The 20,484-nt window shown below is 42.1% G+C and overlaps 2 protein-coding genes across 4 annotated transcripts in view; both read left to right on the top strand.

The window, feature by feature from the left end:
- Positions 1-17,054, top strand: part of SYDE2 (synapse defective Rho GTPase homolog 2) — a 28,096-nt gene extending 11,042 nt beyond the window's left edge. Inside the window, exons 3-7 of the mRNA XM_085067974.1 lie at positions 1,982-3,084; positions 5,779-5,905; positions 11,144-11,325; positions 12,195-12,426; positions 14,573-17,054. Of these exons, the coding sequence (XP_084924100.1) occupies positions 1,982-3,084; positions 5,779-5,905; positions 11,144-11,325; positions 12,195-12,426; positions 14,573-15,075 (2,147 nt within the window). The 3' untranslated portion in view covers positions 15,076-17,054. The remainder of the gene's footprint in view (positions 1-1,981; positions 3,085-5,778; positions 5,906-11,143; positions 11,326-12,194; positions 12,427-14,572) is intronic.
- Positions 17,055-18,477: 1,423 nt separating this feature from the next.
- MCOLN3 (mucolipin TRP cation channel 3) overlaps positions 18,478-20,484 on the top strand; it is a 44,245-nt gene continuing 42,238 nt past the window's right edge. Inside the window, exons 1-4 of one of the 3 annotated variants that reach the window (XM_085067983.1) lie at positions 18,478-19,061; positions 19,490-19,573; positions 20,046-20,186; positions 20,266-20,353. The gene's annotated coding sequence lies outside the window, so the exon portion shown is untranslated. Of the gene's footprint in view, positions 19,062-19,489; positions 19,574-19,975; positions 20,187-20,265; positions 20,354-20,484 lie in introns of those variants that run through there. The other 2 variants (XM_085067984.1, XM_085067981.1) reach the window with 2 other exon arrangements.

Raw genomic sequence — 20,484 nt, 5'->3', positions numbered from 1 at the left:
CAGTGGGACTGTGCGGTGATTTGCAGTACAAGGGAAGGCTTTGTCCGCCTTTATCAAACACCACATTTCTAACGAGCTGCTTGCCAGAAAAGCACAGCAGGCGTGCTAGAAATAGCTCTTCCCCTGCAAGGGAACTACTTCCATGAGATGCAGGATTAAATGAATTTTCCTCTGTTCCTCTGGAAAACAGATTCTATGCATTATTCTTTGTAACTGAAACTTCCTTTTATGAAGGTACTCTTTTAAGCTACTATCTGCAAAAGTTACTTAATCCAAACTTCCAGTGAGACTAGAACTAGTCTTTGTGGGGTTTTTCTTGGAAGGGGGTGGGGGGACTAAAACCACAGCAAATCACTTTGGTCAAAGACCAGATTGCCTGATTGATATGTTTAAGCTTGGTGAAGTATAAAAAGTAAGTTACAGTCCAATCATGAAAATGAATTGGAATGCACAAAGCACTTGTACGAATCACTTGCTGTGGACTTGAAGTGATCCGTTTAGAATTAAAGTAGTAAGTCCTTGGCAAATCTGAAGGAGAAGCCTCTATAAAGTATGGTTTACTGAGTATCTTGTGAAAACAACACTTCTTTCTTTTTGTGTGCTGTGAACAGTCTCCCTTTCCCTGCCTAGCAAGGGGGAATGACTGATGGATAAAGGTGTTTGAGTCTCTGTGAGCTGCCTGGACGAACTGCATGACACAGGTTTAGTGTGCTTAGGGGCTCTATAGCACCCCAGCCTGCACAGGCAAGGCTACCCAGTCCTCTTGGGAGCTGCTTACATTTGAAAAATGATAAGTGATTGGGATGGCTATTGCTAGCAAAAGGCATTCTTTGTTCCTCAAGGGGTGGAAAAGTGACTCTAAGTAAAAGTACTCATATAATTTTATTAATATCTATCATTCTGGCCTCAGTTTCCCTCGTGCATGGTTCCTTAAGTCAGGTAAATTGATCAATTTTCATATAGTAATTACTGCCTCATGCTGGCAAAAGTGAGAGTGGCTTGAGCAAAACTTGGTATTTGCATTTCCTTAAGCATTAGAGCGTGAGGTGAACCACAGGTTCCTGTCTGGGTGCAGTACTGGCTTATGTCTAATTGTGTTCCTTAATTAGCTGTTCTTTACTGCTAAATTGAGGGAGTCTTGGGGTTTTTTTTTCCTTTTGCCCTTTTTAGCATCAGTGCTTGCTGCTGTAATTTTTTTTCTTTTTGGTACCTTGAAAGGGTGGTGATTTCCTTTGAGGATGTCACTGGGGAACAGTCTAACTTTAAACTCTCTTGTGGGATGGTAGTGCCAAGAAAGCTGGAACATTGCTGGCAGGCAGGGAAATGAGGCAGTGCAGGATGCAGCTTTTGGAAGGAATAAATCTTCCATCCTGCTGCAGAAAGGAGAAGCTGAGAGAAATAAAAGGTGTGAGGCTGCCTGCATCTACACAGGAGAGATTTAGGACTCTTTGAGGTAATAGGACACAAAGAGCCATATTCTTTCCTAGAGACAACTCATTCCTCTAGACCTAAGAGGGGTGGCAATGCTGATGTGTTGGCTGTGTCACTAACTGCTCTGTAGACAAGGGTGCCCTTGCCATGTTTCCAGGATTTTTCTCATTTAAGTCTGATTTTGTTGCACTTGTGCCCCAGGAATGCAGCCATGTGTGCTTGTATGGGGGATGCAGCACAAATGGGTCGAGCTGAATGCAGCGGGTGCAATTGCTCATTTGTTTATATGTAGTTTCTGGCCCTTTCATCTCCATAAAGCAGAACAAATCTGGCTTTTGACAATGAATTGCCAAATTTGGCTGAACGAGTCAGCAGAGCACAGCTTTCTGAGCACTTGTGAACATCTGACTGAATGAGTGATGGTTGTCTGAATGAATTGTGCTTATTGAGTTATGACAAATCAACAAGGTTTCCCCAAGTTCAAGGTTTATGTTTTCATTGCCAAGAGTTGCAGTTTGAAAATGATTATTCCTTCTCTTTTCTTCTAAAGGTCTTGGAGCTGCTCTTGCACACAAGCCTGATATACCCTCCACAGAGGTTTCTCCTCCAAGTCCCAGTCCTCTGAAAAAAAGTGGATCAATCAACTGGCCTTTCCCTGATAGAATAAAATCTCCCAGGACCGTGAGGAAGCTTTCCATGAAAATGAAAAAGCTGCCAGAGCTGAGCAGGAAGCTGAGTGTGAAGGGAACTTCAAGCCATAGTAGTTCAGATAATCCTCCTTCCCTGCTGAAAGGTAGCTGCCGGGATACAAGCCATACAGTATCTTTGCCTGCTTCAGGAAACTCAGCCACAGCTGCCAGCAGGAATGTGATAAGTCGTTACCATCTTGACAGCAGTGTGTCCTCGCAACACACCTCCTACAAAAAGAAGAGCTCAAGGAGCTCCAAATCCTTTAACAAGGGTGGTTACCTCAGTGATGGAGACTCTCCTGAACTTATAACAAAATCAGGTAAACACAGGCATGAAACCAAGTGTGGGAAAGGAAAGGAGAGTCTTTCAAGTAACAGTGGTAAGCCCGAAATAGATATCGATGCCTTCAGACACTACAACTTTTCTGATCAACCCAAGTGCTCTCAGTACATCTCTGGACTCATGAGCATTCACTTTTATGGTGCTGAAGACTTAAAGCCACCACGAATAGACTCAAAAGATGTCTTTTGTGCAATACAGGTTGACTCAGTAAACAAAGCAAGGACTGCCCTGCTTACATGTAGGACAACATTTCTAGACATGGACCACACATTCAACATAGAAATTGAAAATGCTCAGCACTTAAAGCTGGTGGTGTTCAGCTGGGAACCCACCCCACGGAAAAACCGAGTGTGTTGTCATGGAACTGTGGCTCTTCCCACTCTCTTTCGGGTCACCAAAACACATCAGCTGGCTGTCAAACTGGAGCCAAGGGGGCTTATTTATGTCAAGCTGTCGCTCATGGAGCAGTGGGAGAACTCTCTCGATGGCCTTGACGCAGACCGGGAGCCTGTGATGTTTGGGGTAGATGCTCGAAAAGTTGTAGAGAAGGAAAATGCAGGCTTGATGGTACCACTTTTGTTGCAGAAATGCATTCTGGAGATTGAAAAGAGAGGCTGTCAGGTACTGTGCGTATTTTAATCTCTTTTGTCAATATTTCTGTGTTGAGATAGCTGTTGTTGCAGTGTGAGCAGTGAGTGGAAATGGGGGAAATTAAAAACATCTTTACAAGTGAATTTTTTTCCTTTGCTGCTTCTGTGTGGTTGAACACTGGCCATTGTAATGTGGGAAGAATAGCAGGGCTGTGTGCAATCAGTGCTTCCAAATTGGCCTTTGTAGAGGAGAAGTACACTTGCTTGCAGGAGCTGCTCTCAGCAGAGCTTTAGGAGTAGGAGTGGTGAAACAAACCTGCAGCCCTCAGTGTGTAGAGTCACCCTCAGAAAGCAGAGATCAGTTGAGAACTTGGGAAGCTTGACCCCTGGGACATGGAACCCTCTGTAGGGACATGTGTCTAAATGCAAACATGATATGGTTCACTGTTTCCTCCAACCCAAACCTGAGACATTGTGAGCAGTGCCACAGTGACAAGGAGCACCTTTTTTTGGTGCAGTCTGAAGCCAATGTGCCTAAGCCCCATCTTTGTCATCACTTGGTACACAGCATTAGGATGAGGATGAGTCCTTGAGAGGCTGAATTAGTTCTTTACCCACACCACTGCTCCTTGTATTTCTTCAGGTTATTCTCAAAATTGGGACTGCTGCAAAGCAGAAGTGCCCAGTGTCTTTTTTTAATCCCAATATGGTTTTATTGGTGATGTAATCTAATAAACAAAAATATGTATGAGAAATGAGGTATGGAAACAAATCACTGGGTATGGGTGCTAGACAAGAGATCTATAAGGAAGAACTATGCACAGTCCTAAGCTCAGATGTTCCCCATGGCAATTAATTTGAAACTGGTGGGAGGACTCTTGCATGCTGTTCCACAGCATATGTGAGCCCTCCTTGTCTTTAGCACCTGTTCTCAGGTGAAATTGAGAAGTAGTCACACCTACCACTGTTGCTATTTTAAATTGCTGACAGGTTGGATATGCTTCCAGGTGTGATGAGATTAGCTCTGCTGTTTATAACCCAGGTCATGAACTATAGAGGGAAATGGTACTTCTGTGTAGCTCTTTTGCTGAAAGTCACTGCTGATAATAAGTGAATACTTTTCCTAACATCCAAATCACTGGAAAAGAAGAGTTTTATTCTTTCCAGTGTATGTGTCCCATGGTTTCAGCATTTTATTATGGGCTTATTAGCACCTAGTCATGCAAATGATATTGGGTAATCAAGGCAACACTGGTAATGAAGCAATTGGGATCTGAGTTATCTGAATGTACCTGGTGCTTTTGAGCATGAAATCTATTTTTGTATTTGCACAGAGAGAACCAAAACTGCAAAATATACTGTTAACTTCTTTTAACCACGTGCTTGTCTGACATTTTTGACTTTCCTGTAGACTGTAAACTACTGTCATGGTGCATGATCTCCACTTGAATTTCAGATGTGACGTTAGAAAACTTTAAAAGGTTAAAAGAAATTGTCTTGGTGTATACTAGATCATATTCAGTCTTGAAAAAGGGGGAGTACAAATTCCATTGGGTTACTTTCCATTTATTTAAACTGGAATTAATATATGACCAAAAAAATACTCTTGCTTGCAGACCTGCATTTTCATGGTCTTAAGGCAGTACAGGTGGCGGTTTTTGGTTTGGTGTTGGGTATTTTTTTTGTCTTGACTCCATGGTAATTTTGAATTAACCTTTTACTGCTCAGTACAGCTGCATTAATTAACATAATAATGTTAATTAAAATAAAATAAATATTTTAAGATTTAGTTTTGCAACATCATAGGAGTGCTTTATATAAATGGTGTTGATGAAAATGAAAAATAATGATAAAATGGAAAATTTGAATATATGAAAGCACATGATTTATCTGGTAATTCAATTCAAGAGTGGTGTGGGTTTCACTCCTATCACCTTAAAAATTTTAAATAACCCCTGTTTTGCAGAAAACTTTAAATATAATTTGAAACACGTGGAAGTCAGCATCTTTTCATCTTTAAAACAACATATTCTAGATGTAATAATGGGGTATTCATAATTTTCTTGAAATTCTGATAAAGGGTATAAAATTAAATTTTAATTTTTTTACTATATAATGTAATACTGTAGGAAGGATGTTCTGGTTTATTTTGATCTTGTGTTGATTTATTAATTGGTTTGTAACTTTTCTTATTTTTAGTATGGAGTCAGTTGTATGACTTTTTTTTCTGCTAATGATTAACACCCATTTTGGTATAATGTAATTTTGTCCACATAAAGCTCTAAACCCTTCTCACTTCTTTCTGCTGAAGTTTTAATTCTATTTTGTAAAATTAAACAACTATACCAGGAAAAATGACGATGATCTGAGTGAGTAGGGTGAGAAGCAAATACCTGTTTTATCTGCATTTCTTTCCCGAGTTTGCGTAAAAGCGAAACATTAAACAATTTCAATTTAAAACTCGTATTATGTCAATAAAACACTGCTCAGCATGTCCACAGTTGTGGAAACAGGAGCATCATTCAGTTGCTGCTTAGCAGCCCCTGCCGTGTGTCCTGCGAGGTGTGGATAACTGTGTGTGATGATGGTTTGCAGTTTGGCTTTCCCGGATTGCATTCCCAACACGCTGCTGCTGCTGCGCTCTCCGGATGGCTCAGGACACATGTCACTTGCTGGTCCCTCTGCAGGCCGGTGGCTGACGTGGGGCCATTGTTTGTGCTTGCAGGTGGTGGGTCTGTACCGGCTCTGCGGCTCGGCAGCGGTGAAGAAAGAGCTTCGAGAGGCGTTTGAGAGGGACAGCAAGGCTGTTACCCTCTGTGAAAGCCAGTACCCTGATATTAATGTCATCACAGGTAACACTTCCACTTGCCTTTCTTCTGATAGGGTTGTGTCATGTTCTTCATGTACCTTTTAAAAGGTGACATTGTGCTTTGAAATTATTTCCTATTGTCATTTTAAGAAGCTTTTAACTGCTGCTGAAAGCTGGCTGGGAATGAGTGCAGTTACTGTGGGGATGTGTAAGTGATTTGTAGGGAGGGGAGGACATGGAAGGACCTGCTTCCAGTAACTGCTCCCCCAGTTACAGAGGGAAGTGGGAGGCTGAAAGGAGCTGGGGTCTTGGAGCTGGTTTGTATTGGAACAGATCTGGAAAAGCTTGGTTGTGATCAGGCACCTCTTCTACGCTGGTGACCCACTACATGTGACCCAGGGCTGTCTTGGATCAGCTACTGTTCTCCCCTTTTTGTTGGAAGCTGCAGGAGTTGTGGAAACAGCTTGTCTGTTGTATTGTGCAGGCTAGTTAGGGCTGCAGGAAAGTGCCTTCATTTGATCATTGCTTTTTTAAAAACCTTACTAAGCTTTCTCCTGCTCCTGGAGTGGCCCTTTAGTTGGTGTCACACAGCAAGCTCCAGGCACAGGTAAGGTCCTGGGAAGCCTGTCTGCATCAGCTTCTTAGGTGGGTCTCTTCACAGGAGTTGCACTGCAGAAGTGAAGTAAGTTGTTGAGGATTTTTTGGTTTGCTTAAAACTGGAACAGTTTTATAACTATTGATACTTGTTATATAAGGTAAAGTTGGTCTAATTTCAGGCATCACTGAGTAAGCCAGTTGCTCTGGGAAATTAGTCAGAAGCATTCACTGTATATCTAGAGATGGAGAGAGTAACAGTAGTTGGGGTATAAATTTTCTGTGCCAAAACCCTTCCTGTAATATCCAACATCCAGCTGTATAAGAGAGTTATATGCTGTTTGGTGATTTATTTTGTTTCAATGTACTGGGAATTAATTTTATTCATTACATTTGTAATTATGCAATGTGTTATCAGGAGATAGTACTCAATGACATTTACTGAGTTACATAAACCTCTTGGTTCAGAGTGTGCAGCCAGTCAGTTCACCTTACTTGCCTCAGCTGATTTTGCTGTGGGTTCAGTGTTGTTCACACATACCAGCATTCTCAGCATTGGAAACTTGTATTTATACAATCATAGAATTGTTTAGGTTGAAAATACCTTTTAAGATCATCAAGTCCAGCCGTTAGCCCAGCAGTGTTTCACTCTGATGTTATACAGCTTTTATAAACAAGGTGTACGGTAAAGGTAAAAACTACACCTTTTAAACTGGATCATTTTCTTCTCTTTACAAATAAATTAATGAGACAAAGTAGTGAGAACTTCTAAGATCAGATTGTTCCATGAAATTATTGAAGTCCTATTTGCTCAAATTTTTTGTCAATCAACTCATAAGGTGGAGTAAAACCCCTCTGTTGCTTTCTGCCAGCAGCAAAAGCTGTCTGATATTGGCTTGTAAGCAGACAAATGCCAAACTGCAATTAGGTTCATATAAACTTTGGATTACTGGAAAACTTTGTTGTTACTTTTTAAAAAAATCTTAGTTACTAAAAATGGCATTGTACTTCCATGATACAAGTAATCATAAAAACAGTATTTGTAGAAACAGCTTAGGAGTATCATGGGGAAAGGGTGTAGGAATTAAATACTTATCCATATACCAAAGAATCTGGAACATTTCCTAAGCATGTTGATTTTCCTGAGTATATTGTAGAGTCAGAACCAACCAGAACAGGCTGAAGCCAAAGTCTGAGCTGCAGGAGAGCTCAGTATTCCTGCAAAGCCCTGGAAGGGCAGCCACACAGTCCGATTGATCTTTCCCTCATGAGTTTGTGCTGTGGTGGTCAAACTGAAAAGCTGAAGTACACTTTTCCATATACATTGCTCCAAGCCTCAGTGGTGGTGGTAAACTTCTGGTGACCATGCAGGTGCTGGTACTACTAAAGGATAGTATTTTGCATCCAGAGTTTGCATTGCAAGAGTGAAAAGACTACAGCTTTGTTTCCTGCCTTACAGAAAGTCTGCTGGGTGTGCTTTTGGATGCATTCTGTTGCAAGAATTTACTTACATGCTACTTTCCTTACAAGGGAAAAAACAGTTTTAGGAAATTACATTAGAAAAGCAGATTGTTCTCCCTGGTAGCCCTGCAGCTGTGCTGTACAAGAGCCTGCTTTGCCTCTGTCAGTGTTGTGCTGCAAGGACTGCCTGTGGGGGTTATGTGGGCTAGGGGAGCAGGGAGGGAGGGGTTATTGGCACCCAGAGCTTCCACAGACCAAAATGCAGCCACTCTCATTATTGGAAACTGCCTGGTGTGGATTGATGGGGCAACCTACAGTTTTTGTGGACAGCTGAATTAGCCACTGTGCTTAGTGGAAGGAATAAAAGAGCCCACAAAACTTACTGCATGTGCTTAGGGTGTTGGGTTGAGAGGGAATGTTTCCCCTGATTACTTAATGCTGAGGCTGGTGCACATGATTCATACTTCTATCAGCCAAAACATGTGTTCCACAGAATGTGAATCCTCAGCATAAATCTTGGCTGATTTGAAGAGAAGTGCTGCCTTATGTCCTTTTTGAAATTTGAGTAGCGCTCCTTTCCAAAAAGATGATTTTTTTTTTTTTGACAGCTCTCCAAAGACTAAAGAATGAACATTTAGTGATTAAATCTTGACTGAGAAATACTCTTGGGATTGGCACAGGCTTACACAGAATGAAGTGAGCTCATGGATCAAACTGAAGCGTGCAGGCAATTCATGGAACTGACCTGTAGCTGTGTGGTTGCATCGTGTCTGTTGGCATCCACGTGAATTCATATCTCTGCATAAAGCTTGCAATACTCTTAACAGTTCAGTGGGTCAGAAAAATGATGGATTAATGAAGTGGATGGCAATTTCTGCTCTCTGTCAAAATTTGTTGTGTGTGGTTGTGTCAAGAGGAATGTGCTAGTGGGCTGGCAGCAGCGGGAAGGTAGATTCATGGAAAAAAATAACAGCAGCCTCTTAGAAGGCTAATTTAGCTGAGTGAATAGCAAAAGGATTTAGAAAGGTCAAGGGGCATTCATGGCTCCCAAACCATCCTGTTATCCAGGGCTGAACAGGAGAAAGTCCTTTGGCAGGTGGTAGTCCTATGATTGTAGATGCTATTAGAGGAATTCCTGCTAAGTAATTACTAATAGACAGTTGTGAGTCTTTCAACAGTACAAGCTAATTTGATTAGAACATACCATTTCCTCCTGTAAGCTGATTTTGATTTCAGCTTCTGCCTCCAAAGAAAACACAATTGAAACAGGGATCCTGATAGAAGTCAGCACCTCTTGCTAAGGTATTGCTTATGAAAAAAGGAAGATATCCCAGACCATGTTGTACAGCACCAGCATCTGCCACATTTGTTTCATAAATATTTTAACCAGCTTATCCACACAGGGAACATGAGCCTCCAAATTCAGGGAAGGAAAAATATTTGATGGGAAGGGAGAAATATGAGTAAGTTACTAAACAAAAACCAGCCACTTAAGTGGAGAAGTATCAAAAGTGCACATTCTTTTTAAAGAAAACAAGAAAAACCCACCAAACCACCAGGGGAAATATTTTTTCAGGAAAAAATGGTTGTTCACGTATTTTGTGTTGCTGAGGGGATGTTCCCATTTTAAGCACTGAATGATCTGCTGGAGGCTATGTGGTGTCTGCAGAGATGGTTTTGCCTGGCTGCCCCATGCCCATGCTGCAGGGGAAGGTGATTTGGCAGCTCAGGGTCAGGGCACTGCTGCTTCAGGCAGTGCTGCTCCTGCAACACAGCTGCAGTAGCTGCACTGCTGGCAAGGCACAGGATTCTTTTTAAATTAAAATTTTTATACAGATATAAGCCAACTCTTGCATTCTGCATGTGAACATGGCTGTGAAGGGCAAAATGTTAACTTTTGTTCCCTGTACTTTTTTAGAAATAACCTCATAACAAAGGCCACACTGTCCAGTTCATTTTACAGCTCAATTACACAGACTTGGGTTAATGAAAACTGTTGCTTTGTTAAATAGCACGGTGTGATGGTAATTGCTGTGATGTGAGATTTTACAAGGATGCAGGGAGTGCCTGCTAAAAGATCTTCTGCCTTTCCACCTTCACCTGTTTGGAGGACAGGCTGCTTTTTTAACAGCAGTACCTGCTTTTAAGCAGTTTCTTTTAATCCAGCATTTCTTCCTAACAACATATTTAAATGCAGTTGTGATCTAGCTAAAATTAATGGATATTTGTAGCACAGGATGCATTCTTTTAAGGAAAACAAAACCTGCTGGGAAGCAGGCTTGTTTTCCTTCAGTGTCACTTGTCAATTGTATTGGATATGTTGCTCCTGGATAGCATTCTGCTATGTCCTTTCCAGAAACTGCTGAACTAGAAGCCTGAATATTTTGGGGTTTTTTCATTATTATTCTTGTAATCACTGAAACCCCTCTCAAAGTGAAGTATGAGCCATGTTCCAAAGGCAGCTTACAAGAATGCAAACGCTCAATTCCTCTTTGGAAAGAATAGGGTTCATGAGGCACTTGCCTGGTTGTTGCAGTGCCTAAGAACAGCCTCTTCCCCAGCACATCCCCAGCTTCAGAAATGGTGCAGTATTTCTCTGCAACAGGGAGGGCTCAGTGCCTGGACATTCTAGCCAGTGTCTGCTATGGGTGTGAATCATATCTGTCCCAGCAGGAGTGAGTGGTGCTGGGGCTGCAGGGAGTTGGTGGCTCCTTCTCATGAGGAGAGGTCTGGTTTGTGCTTGGCTGGGTGAGAAGGCATTATGTGCTTCCCTCTATGTGCCACTGTCACTGGGATGTTTGCTTATAATTTTATAGCTGAAAATAGAACAAAAAACTGAACTGACAGGTTTATATAAAAGAGGAGGGATCATCAAGCTGAAGACTTTGGTGTTTGTAGGAGCTCCTTTCCTTGGATGGGCGCTGGACTGCTCTGAGCTCTTTCCTTGCCTCCCCTCAACCTGAACATGAGGGAAACTTGGAGAGATGGTCACCTGGTGCCCAGTGTCCCCACTCCTGCACATGCAGCGGCCCCTGTGCTCAGACCCCTCTTTGCTGTGCCCTTTTGGTGTTGTCCTCCCATACCTCGTTCCTGAGTGCAAGGTTTGTCACTGACACAGAGGATTTTCTTGCGGTATGGGTGAAGTTGATGTGCCTTAATGCTCCCAAAAATTGCTTCAAAGTGAATCTGCATCTTGTTAAAGGTACCTGTTGTTGTGTCTCATTAGGTGTCCTAAAGGATTATCTGCGAGAGCTGCCCTCTCCCCTGATAACCAAGCAGCTCTACGAAGCAGTGTTGGATGCCATGGTGAAAAATCCCTTGAAAATGACAGCAAACGGTTGTGAGAATGACCCAAGTGACTCTGAGCACACAGCAGCCCTTCTGGATTGCCTGCCAGATGTTGAGAAGGTGAGTAGTGTTAGCGCATTCAAGTAGATTGCAAGCTTCAGAAAATAAAGGAACATTTTCACATTGGATATAAAATGTCTCAGAAGGTGTTTGCCTGTTTATCAGACCAAGTGGTTCGCTTGGATTTGTGATGTTCCCCATATTTGAAAATGTTTTCATGCTGTAATGAATTGGAGGGTGTGCGTTGCTGGATTTGCTCTAGTTTTCATTTTATATTGTTTCTTTAAATCTAAATGAAAGGCTGTGATCACTACTTTTACATGATTAGATCCATTATCCCTGTGTGTTGTCCTGCTCCACTTCTGCGGAGCTCTCTGATCTGTATGTTGTAATTATCTGGAGAAATCCATTCTTCTTTGTTAAGTATGTGCAATAAAGCCTTTGCTTCTCATACTGCTCAGTGTAAGAGAGCTGTGCACTGTTACCTGCCAAACTCACCTCTGTAGCAAAGCACAGCTAGCCCCTTCTGGGGTAGGGAGTGAGAGAGGGGCACAGTATCTGGAAGTTACCTGGAAGCTTGTGCAGAGGCTGACATCATATCGAGAATTTATTGTCTAATGTACCTGGATCATCTCTGCCACTTCTGCAGCCTCTTCTCCCTTCCTAAGGTACCCTTTTTACTGTGAGAAAACTCGTCCATGTAAAACTGAGTTCAGATGAAAAACAAGCTGAATTTTACCAGAAAATATCTTAATTGGTCTGCTCTGTCATAGTCCAATACAGCTTTCCCAATTCAGCACTTAGATGTTCTGTTGATGAGTGTTGGTAGTAAAACCAGAGCTGTCAGCCTTGATCTTTTCCCTCAAGAGCAGTGACCAGCACCACTGTTGTGTAGTATTTGGTTTCCTGAGTGTATTTTGTTTCTTTAGGCTACCCTGAAGATGCTGTTGGATCACCTGAAACTGGTAGCTTCTTACCACGAAGTAAATAAGATGACGTGCCAGAATTTAGCAGTGTGTTTTGGCCCTGTGTTACTGAGCCAGAGGCAGGAGACCACCAACCATAACAACAGAGTCTTCACAGACTCGGAGGAGCTTGCTAGTGCCCTGGACTTCAAAAAGCACATAGAGGTTCTTCACTATTTACTTCAGTTGTGGCCAGGTACTGTTCTTGAATCTGATGAAGGAAAAAGTCAAACCTTTGCTGTATGTTTTTACTGTGTGACACTGTACATTAATTCACAGGATGACTGAGCAGCATCAGAATTCTTCAAATGTGAGGTGCTATGGCATCACCTGATAATCTAAAGAAGTCATGACAGTTTTATAATATCCTCTATTTGGTCACTTTGCTGAGTGAGAAGTTTGTTTGTTTCATTGCTTTGTTACCAGATGGTAGAGTTTGAGTATAATGTAAGAAATGGTGAAGACTTTGAGTAAAGACACTAGAAAAAAGAAACCTAGTCACATTAAAGTTTCCTCATCTGAATTAGAGACCTTTGAGATTTTTTTTTTTCCCCTGGTCTCCAGCTTCGACCCGATGGGGTTAATTTATTTCTGCCCTTGTAATTTGGCAGAGTTGAGAACATACTTGGAATAAGAGCTCTGCAACTTCTACTTGTTTTTGCAGAGCTTTGCATAAGGAAACATGTTGCTGCTCCATGATGGGTTTGAGGTGACCAAAGATGCTGCTGCTCCCTTGTGAGCTGCAGATGGGCAGCTCCAAAGCTGCTGATCATCAAAAATTAAAAGAAGCTTTCAATCAGATCAGGGAGTCTGTGCAAGAGAGATGGGACATGTAGGAGGAGGAAGAGGGAGACCAAGAGCTGTCTGGGCAGCAAGTACTGTGCAGAAGCTAATCATGAAACCCTGGGGATGGGTTATGGCATGGCTGCTGTGGCCTACAAAAGCAAGTGGATGTAGCTCTGCCTATAGGAGTGTGTATTTCTCTAAGAGGGTAGGAGTAGGGTAGGTAATAGAGTTTTTGTTCACTTAGAAGAAAAAGCCGAGTGCTATCCCTTAGCTTGCAAAAACTGCAGAATGTGTTGCTAAAAGGGAAGTAAAACACAAATGCAGAGACTTGAGCAGGTGAACACCACACAGTGTAAACAGCACACTTGGACTGAATGGATGGATCACAGTGTTGTACCTTATATTTAATCTTCTGTAGTTTGAGACAGCTTGATAACCAACATGTTTTGCAATACTTCAATTTCCGTATATTTCCAGCCGAAAACAAATAGTCCTTGTTTGGTTAGACCATGTAACACTGGCAAGTTATTGTTAACCCATGGCCCTTTGTCTTAGTGGAGCATAGTCTAAACAGAAGGGGTTTTGTTACAGTAAAAGTGGGGGGGAAAAGCCAGTGAGAGTTATTGCATGTTACTGTGCAAGACATAAAGTGAAATCCCCTGGAGAGACCTGTAATGTGGATCCAGAAGGAGGATTGGGCACATTTCAGGGCTGAGCCTTTGTGCTTGTGTGTGGGGAGTCTAACAAGGTGGAGGTCAGATTGTGAACTGCATGGGTTTGTGTGCACTGCCTTTTCAGCAGTGAATAGGAATAGAAAGTCTCTGCTGCTCATTACAAGAAGCAATGGTCTGTATAAAACCAGAAGAAGTTTTGCAGCTCGAATACTTAATAAGCACAGGTCAGTGAAAAGAGTTGTGCTGTTTGCCGTAGGCAGCTGTAACAGCAGAGGAGCCTGTTAGTAACTTGTGCTGTGCAATGGTGAGCTCAGGTAACACTGCCAGCAAACCTCAGTGAGTGTATGTCTGCCATGGGCTTGTGGCTGCACGGAAAAATTACTGCAAGTGAGCTTCTTCAATAGCACAGAATGTTAGGGCAAAAGAGAAGCACAAGAGTTCAGCTCTTGGTGTGTTGTTGGCTTCTCTAGGTGTTTTTAGTGGTGGTGTTTTTGTTGGGTTTTAACCTTTTCTGCTGTGCCTGTTTTCTGTTACTCCTTAGCTGGGACAAAGTGTGTGAACTGAGCTGTTTGTTTTTCTTTCACCTGGAGCTGGATGGTGATTAACTGTGAATTTAATTGGTGTTCTGGGAGTTTCTACTTTTAGAAAGGCTTCTCTGCTGCAATTCGAAGCTGGCATGAATCTTCGAAATATTTTACAGTAGTTTTTCCTAATTATTTTATATCAAACAGTGGCAAAAAATGTGCAATGTGTTGGCTGTAAGCTTGCATGTATTAATGCATGCTGTTAGTGGGACAATGAGGGAGGACAGTGGGCATCTGCCATGGGCTTTTTTGTTGCAGCATGGATTCAGTTCTGACTGGTTTAACTTCTCTTTTCTAGTTCATCACTCACCTGCCAAAGAACCAGTGCATCTGAATGCCTTTCCTGAGCACTCCTCCTCCCTGAATTACCTGAGACCCAAGAGGCAGAGACCTCAGCTGCTGAACCTGAGCAGTACTGAGATGTCGGGGCTGCTCAGACCACGGCCAGCAGGGCTGGACAGCCCCTCGAGCAACCGCTACGCTGGGGACTGGAGCAGCTGTGGGGAGAACTACTTCCTGAACCCCAGAGACTGCCTGGGTGAGGCTGACTACGATGACGTCCCTTCGGAGGACACGGAGAGCGGCGATGACAGCAGCAAAGCCGAGGAGTTGGATGTCCCCAAAAGCTGCCCACAGCCCGTCCCTGGAGAGCACCCCTTTGGGAGCTACCTGGCAGTGCAAGCTATAGACTCTGCAGTGGATCACAGAGCAAACCTCAAGGACCTGCAGGAAAGTATTGATACTCTCATAGGAAACCTGGAAAGGGAACTCAATAAAAACAAACTAAATATGAGTTTTTAAATTCTGTCCTGCATGACGTCTCCTCCTTGTGCCTCCATGCCCCTTGTTGGGCTTCCCTAGCTGTGTGAGGAGTGATGGTGCCCCTGAACACCTTGTGGTTAGGCCACAGCCCACCTTGTGTTAGCACATTTTAAGCCATTCCGTAATGTTTCTGCCTTTTTGTTAGAAAGCATTGTCCTGATTTTTGTGTTGGAGACAAGCTTAGACTGTGATGGGATTCCACATAGTGGCATTTCTCCCTGAAAACACTATGCACTTAGGTGGCCTGGGCAATACCTGGTGGAAGATAAAGCAACATCTCTGCTGTCAGTGGCAGCAGAGCTCCTCATTCCTGAAATCCTGGCTCCAGTACAGATGTTCCTCTCAGAAGAGGATGAACGCTGCTTGGCCTGAGTTTTGCAGCAGGGACTTCAGATAGACTTGTTTTACTATATATGCAATGGCTGCTATGAAAAATGCTTTATATAATATTTATATATAAAGTTTTAATTGTACAAATATTAACGTATTACTGTATTAACACTTTTCAGTAATTATTTAAACAAGCAAAAATAAATATTTTTCTAACCTTGTTTGTATATATCTATGTATAAATGTGCATGTGTCTGTAGCCATCTTTGGAAAGGAAAGGTCTCAGAATTATGAAATGTTCCCATTTCTAGGAATACATGTTCAGTGATGCCAGGACGAGGTTACCCTTTGGGTAACACAGCGTTTGATTTATGCACAGAAACATGGCCAGAGAGAAGGTAGGGTGAATGATTAACGGAAATGACCTTGTGTATTGCAGGAACAGCAGTTTGCAGGTGTTGACTATTAACTCTCACTCACACACCATCCTTTGTTTGTTTTGTGGGATTTTTTTGCTTCATTGTTTGTTTCTTCCTCCATGGGTTTTTTTCACATATAAAGAAGGTCTGGAAAGTATATACTTTTCAAAAAATATTTTTTTGTTTGTCCTTGCAACATCTTACTTTATTCTTGATGATTCGGTACATTTGTGTGGGTTTTTTTCTCCAGAGTTTCATGTATTTTTGTTGTGGTACCCTTGGCTGCTGCTGGTGTTTGGATGTGTTCGAGCCCTCTGTAAAGGGTTGTGGCCCTGGAGATGCGAGATTCAAGTTCAGCACAAAGCCAGTTACTTTTTTTTTTAAATTAGTCTCCCGAAAATGGAAACCAGAGTTGTCACGTGGGGTTAAATGGGTGGAGTGATGGTACTCCTGGGGAGTTTGGGTGGGATTGCAGTTCACTGTGACCTTATTAGATTCAGCTATCATCATTTGCTCAGAGACTCTTTATCTCCAGTCTTTTATGGTGAGCCATTAAACATTTGACATTAAGGAAACACATTGTTGATTTAATTTAAAATTGTTACCAAATAGTTACCAAATTGTACACAGGTGTTTTGATAGTCCTTGTAACCAAAAGGACATGTGGAGTCATTCCTCGTCCTCTACAGGTCACATACCCCCAAGGAAGGGAGGATTTGGGCAGGTGGGGGTGAGAAGGTTTTGGTGTTTTGAGAGGTCAGACACAGAGTTGCTGTCAGTTGGCAGGGTAGAAATTAATTCCGCATCTTTTGGTACAATTTTTGGCATCCCACCATGGCATTCCATTCACCCTGTGGGTAAGTGCTTTTCTGCTAAACTGTACTTCCTTATATTGCTTAATTGAAGAGTTATTTATTTGCAGTAGCAAGGAATTAAGAATTGCTATGGCAAACTTCACCCCTCTTTTCTAAGGAATTATTTTAGCATGGTTCCAATGGTTTATTCAATCTCATTAATTTATTTTTATAAGTGTTAAAAGATGCAAAACAATTATTGCAATATAATGATATGAATGAAAATGTAAATTTAACCTCCTGAAGCATTTATCAATAAATCGATGTATTTTTTTAAACTTTTATACCTACAGAATGTGCATACTTTTTAAACTATAAATTTAAATTCTAAATAAAATTTGAATTACAAACAAAATCTGTCTGTGCCTAGCTAGTGTTTATTTAAACTTGTCTAAGATGATGTCATGCATTTGCACTGGCTGCACACATGAATTAATTCCATAAAGACATTTAGCTTTTCAGATGTTTTGTTCTGTTTTCATTTCTAGATTGACCCAACCTTTGAGTTAGGTAATTAAAAACAAACCACTACTCCATTAGCACTCTTTGAAAGATATTTGCATTTAAACTTATTTGTTAGTCTTTCATTGCCTGTAATAATCCAGATGATGTAAGTGGTCACCTCTTGAATATGTGTAAGCTTTTTCTCCAGGAGGCGTCTGTAACTCAGGGCAGCAGTGCACTGCTCTGTCAACTTTAGTATTTTAATATTACAGCAGCAGAAATTAATGACTCGATAAATTACATTCATGTTACTCTCACTAGGTAATTAAAATACAGTGATATATTGTACTGCTCAAATGAAACATTTCCTGGTAATTTAGTTATAACAACTTGTAAAACACATTTTGTATCTTAGAAATCCTCCTTTAATGGGACATTTCCCAAATGATATTTTTGCTATGTTATTCCTTATATATGTATTCTTGTAGATAATACTACATTTCATATAGTTACATAATCTGGTCAAGCTGCATTCTTTTTATGATTGTTACAGATTCTTAAGGAACAGGATTACTGTGGGAATTACTTTAATCTGGAAACACTAAAGTGGGAGATTAAAACAACCTACTTCTACCAAAGCAGTAATTAACTTTTTTACACACAAGGGCAGCCTCTGGCTCTGTGTGGTTCCAGGGCAGAGCTCCTCCAAACCCTGTGGCCACAGCCAGGAGCCTCCCTTGCTGTGCTGAGCTGTGCTGTTGTCTGCTTGGTGTGACTCTGTTTGGCATCAGGAGCAGCTCCTGTTCACCAGGGACGGGAAGAGGTTGACAGCAGAGGGCAGAGGCTGCGGTGGAGTTGAGAGAGCAGATTGTCCTTGGAGTCCATGGACTTCCTTCAGGTGTGACCTCTGCTTGCCAGGTAAAGGAGGTGAGTGTGGGGGCTTTCACAGAAGCAGTTCCAAGGCTTGCACCAAAATCACACACAAATGGTTTTACCCAAGCATGAGCCAGTGATGGCCACATGCAGGGCTGGGTCACAGCCAAAAATTGGAGTTTGTACTCCCCAGGGAAAAGCAGAACTACAAAGGTAGGCCTGTGCCATTCTTTGGTGCCAAGTGTTAGAGATATGATACACTGAGGTGGATTTAGGAATGGACTCCCATTCACAGAGTTTTAATCCTTTCCTGTTTGTTTCAATAGGATTTTCCAAACACTGGTGGTGCTGTGTGGCTGATCCACCTTTTTGCTTCTCCCCCTTTTTTGCTTCCCAAAGTGCTTATTACAGGAGCGTGCAAGAGGTGGGTGGGGATGGTGTGGGATGTGGAACAGTGAGGTGGCATGACCTCAGGCTGGCTTCAGCCATGGGGGACCCACATCCTCAGAAATGTCAGGTTTTTGCATCTGTCTTTCCCAAATGTCTAATGTATATGTGTGTCTGTTAATGCACCAGACAAGAAATGGAACTGCAGCTATTCAGATGTGTTCTAAAAGTGCAGGGAAACATCCCCAACAGATATTCAGGATTTTTACAGAATAAATCTACAAACCTGATAAGCCAGAGACACACGCAGTACCTCTGCTGTCAGATCTTAACCCTTTCACCTTCTTCCCCATCCCAAGGTGTAGGTTGGAGATACTGGGATTCTTGACAGTAAGTGTATATTGATACAGGAAGCTGTTGTCTCGCATTCTCTACCAGATGAAAGATGGTTATGTGGGGAGGGGGACAGGAGTGATGTCACACTGTCATGTAACTATGATACATTTGCTTTAAAATGTCACCCTACATAATGAATTTACTTATTTCATTCTGCTTGACTTTTAGAACCAGGCAGGAAAACCTGTAATGTGTCTTAACAACATTTTCAGGGCAAAATTGGAATGGCCGGACATGGGATGATGCAAAGCTGACCCTACAGGTATTTGAACATCTAGAATTGTATTAGACAGGATAAAGGATCCTGATGGGATGTATAATCTCGTGTCTCCTGTGTTACTTGGGAACAGAGATGACAAGGAAAATGGCTCTCAGGAAGATTACTCCATTTCCACTGGGGCATTCCTGCAGCTTCCCAAACTACTTTGATCTAGGGAGGGAGGGGGAGTGATAAGCAGAGTCCTGATCCACTGGCTCTTTGGCCTTACTGTTAGGAAAACCCATCTGAAATCCCTCTGTCTTTTGGAATATTTTCTTAACCAAAACTCTAAAGAGTGCCTCTGTGGTGGGGAACAAGGCTCCCATTGAGTCTGCTACCTCTTGCTGGGGGGCAGTGACAGAGCTGCAGGGGAGGGGGGTGGCTGGGTTGTCCAGATAAGCCATGACCATAGGATTGACATATATATGTAGTTTGCAGCCATGTAAATCAAAAGCAATGTGTGGAAGATGCTCTGAGGTGGTGTACTAATGAAGTCCAGGCCTGAAAACAGAGAGGTGAGCTTTTTAATTAGTCAGTTGTGTGATGTTTACATACCTGTGTAGAGCAGGCTGTTAGTTAAATATTGATTTAGCAGAGGAGCAGTGTTCTCTTCCTGTTTGTGCTCTGACTGCAAACACTGTGCTGCAGGTGCTAGGGACAGGCTTGTTGAATTTTCCTTGGTTTTAATTTAGATATAGTTCAATATGAAAGACAAGGAATATTGCTGTAATATTTAAACTTCAAAGCAGCAAACAAGAGACTGTTTTTCAAGCAGAGTCCTGTCTAGTGGCAGCAAACCTCTCTTAAATCTGACCAAAGTTCAATCAAAGTGCTAAAAGTACATGTCAGGGAGATCCTGGCTGTAGAAAATTGAAGGGGCATGTCTTTAACACTGCCTAACCCCAATTTGCAGTGTTTATTTTGGGACACAGGAGCCTCACACTGATCCTGTTTTCTCTTTGGCTGTGCTTTACTCTGATGAAGCAGAGCACTGGGGCTGGCTGTTGCTTGTCAGCTGAAGATCCTCTCTGCAAATCCCCTGTGTGTCAGTTGTCTTTTGTGCTTTAGTGTCTACTGTGACCACATGGACATTTGTTTGACAGGAGTCTGTGACCCTCAAACAGTTTGGTGAGTCATGGAAAGAGTGAACTCACCCGTATAGAGTTTAATCTGTCCTACTCTGATGGATTTAATTTCTGCTTGACAGGCTCTGCTCAGTTACATGGTGTCTGACCTGGCTATTGAAACCCAGCAGCAGCAGAACCACTTACCAAAGAGTCCTCTCTGGATGGAGGGTGAGCATTAATATTCATGAGCTGTTATTCATTTACACTGGTAAATATTAAAACTTCTGTGTAACACCATTTGATCTCTCCGAGGGATAATTGTCTTTTGACAGAAATGCACAGCTACAATGAGCTTGCTA

Source organism: Lichenostomus cassidix, chromosome 8, assembly GCF_008360975.1.
Source record: "Lichenostomus cassidix isolate B80296 chromosome 8, HeHo_3.0, whole genome shotgun sequence".
In the NCBI taxonomy this organism is placed as follows: Eukaryota; Metazoa; Chordata; class Aves; order Passeriformes; family Meliphagidae; genus Lichenostomus; species Lichenostomus cassidix.
The sequence above is the reverse complement of the archived record's forward strand: the minus strand, read 5'-3'. Positions and strand labels throughout refer to the sequence as shown.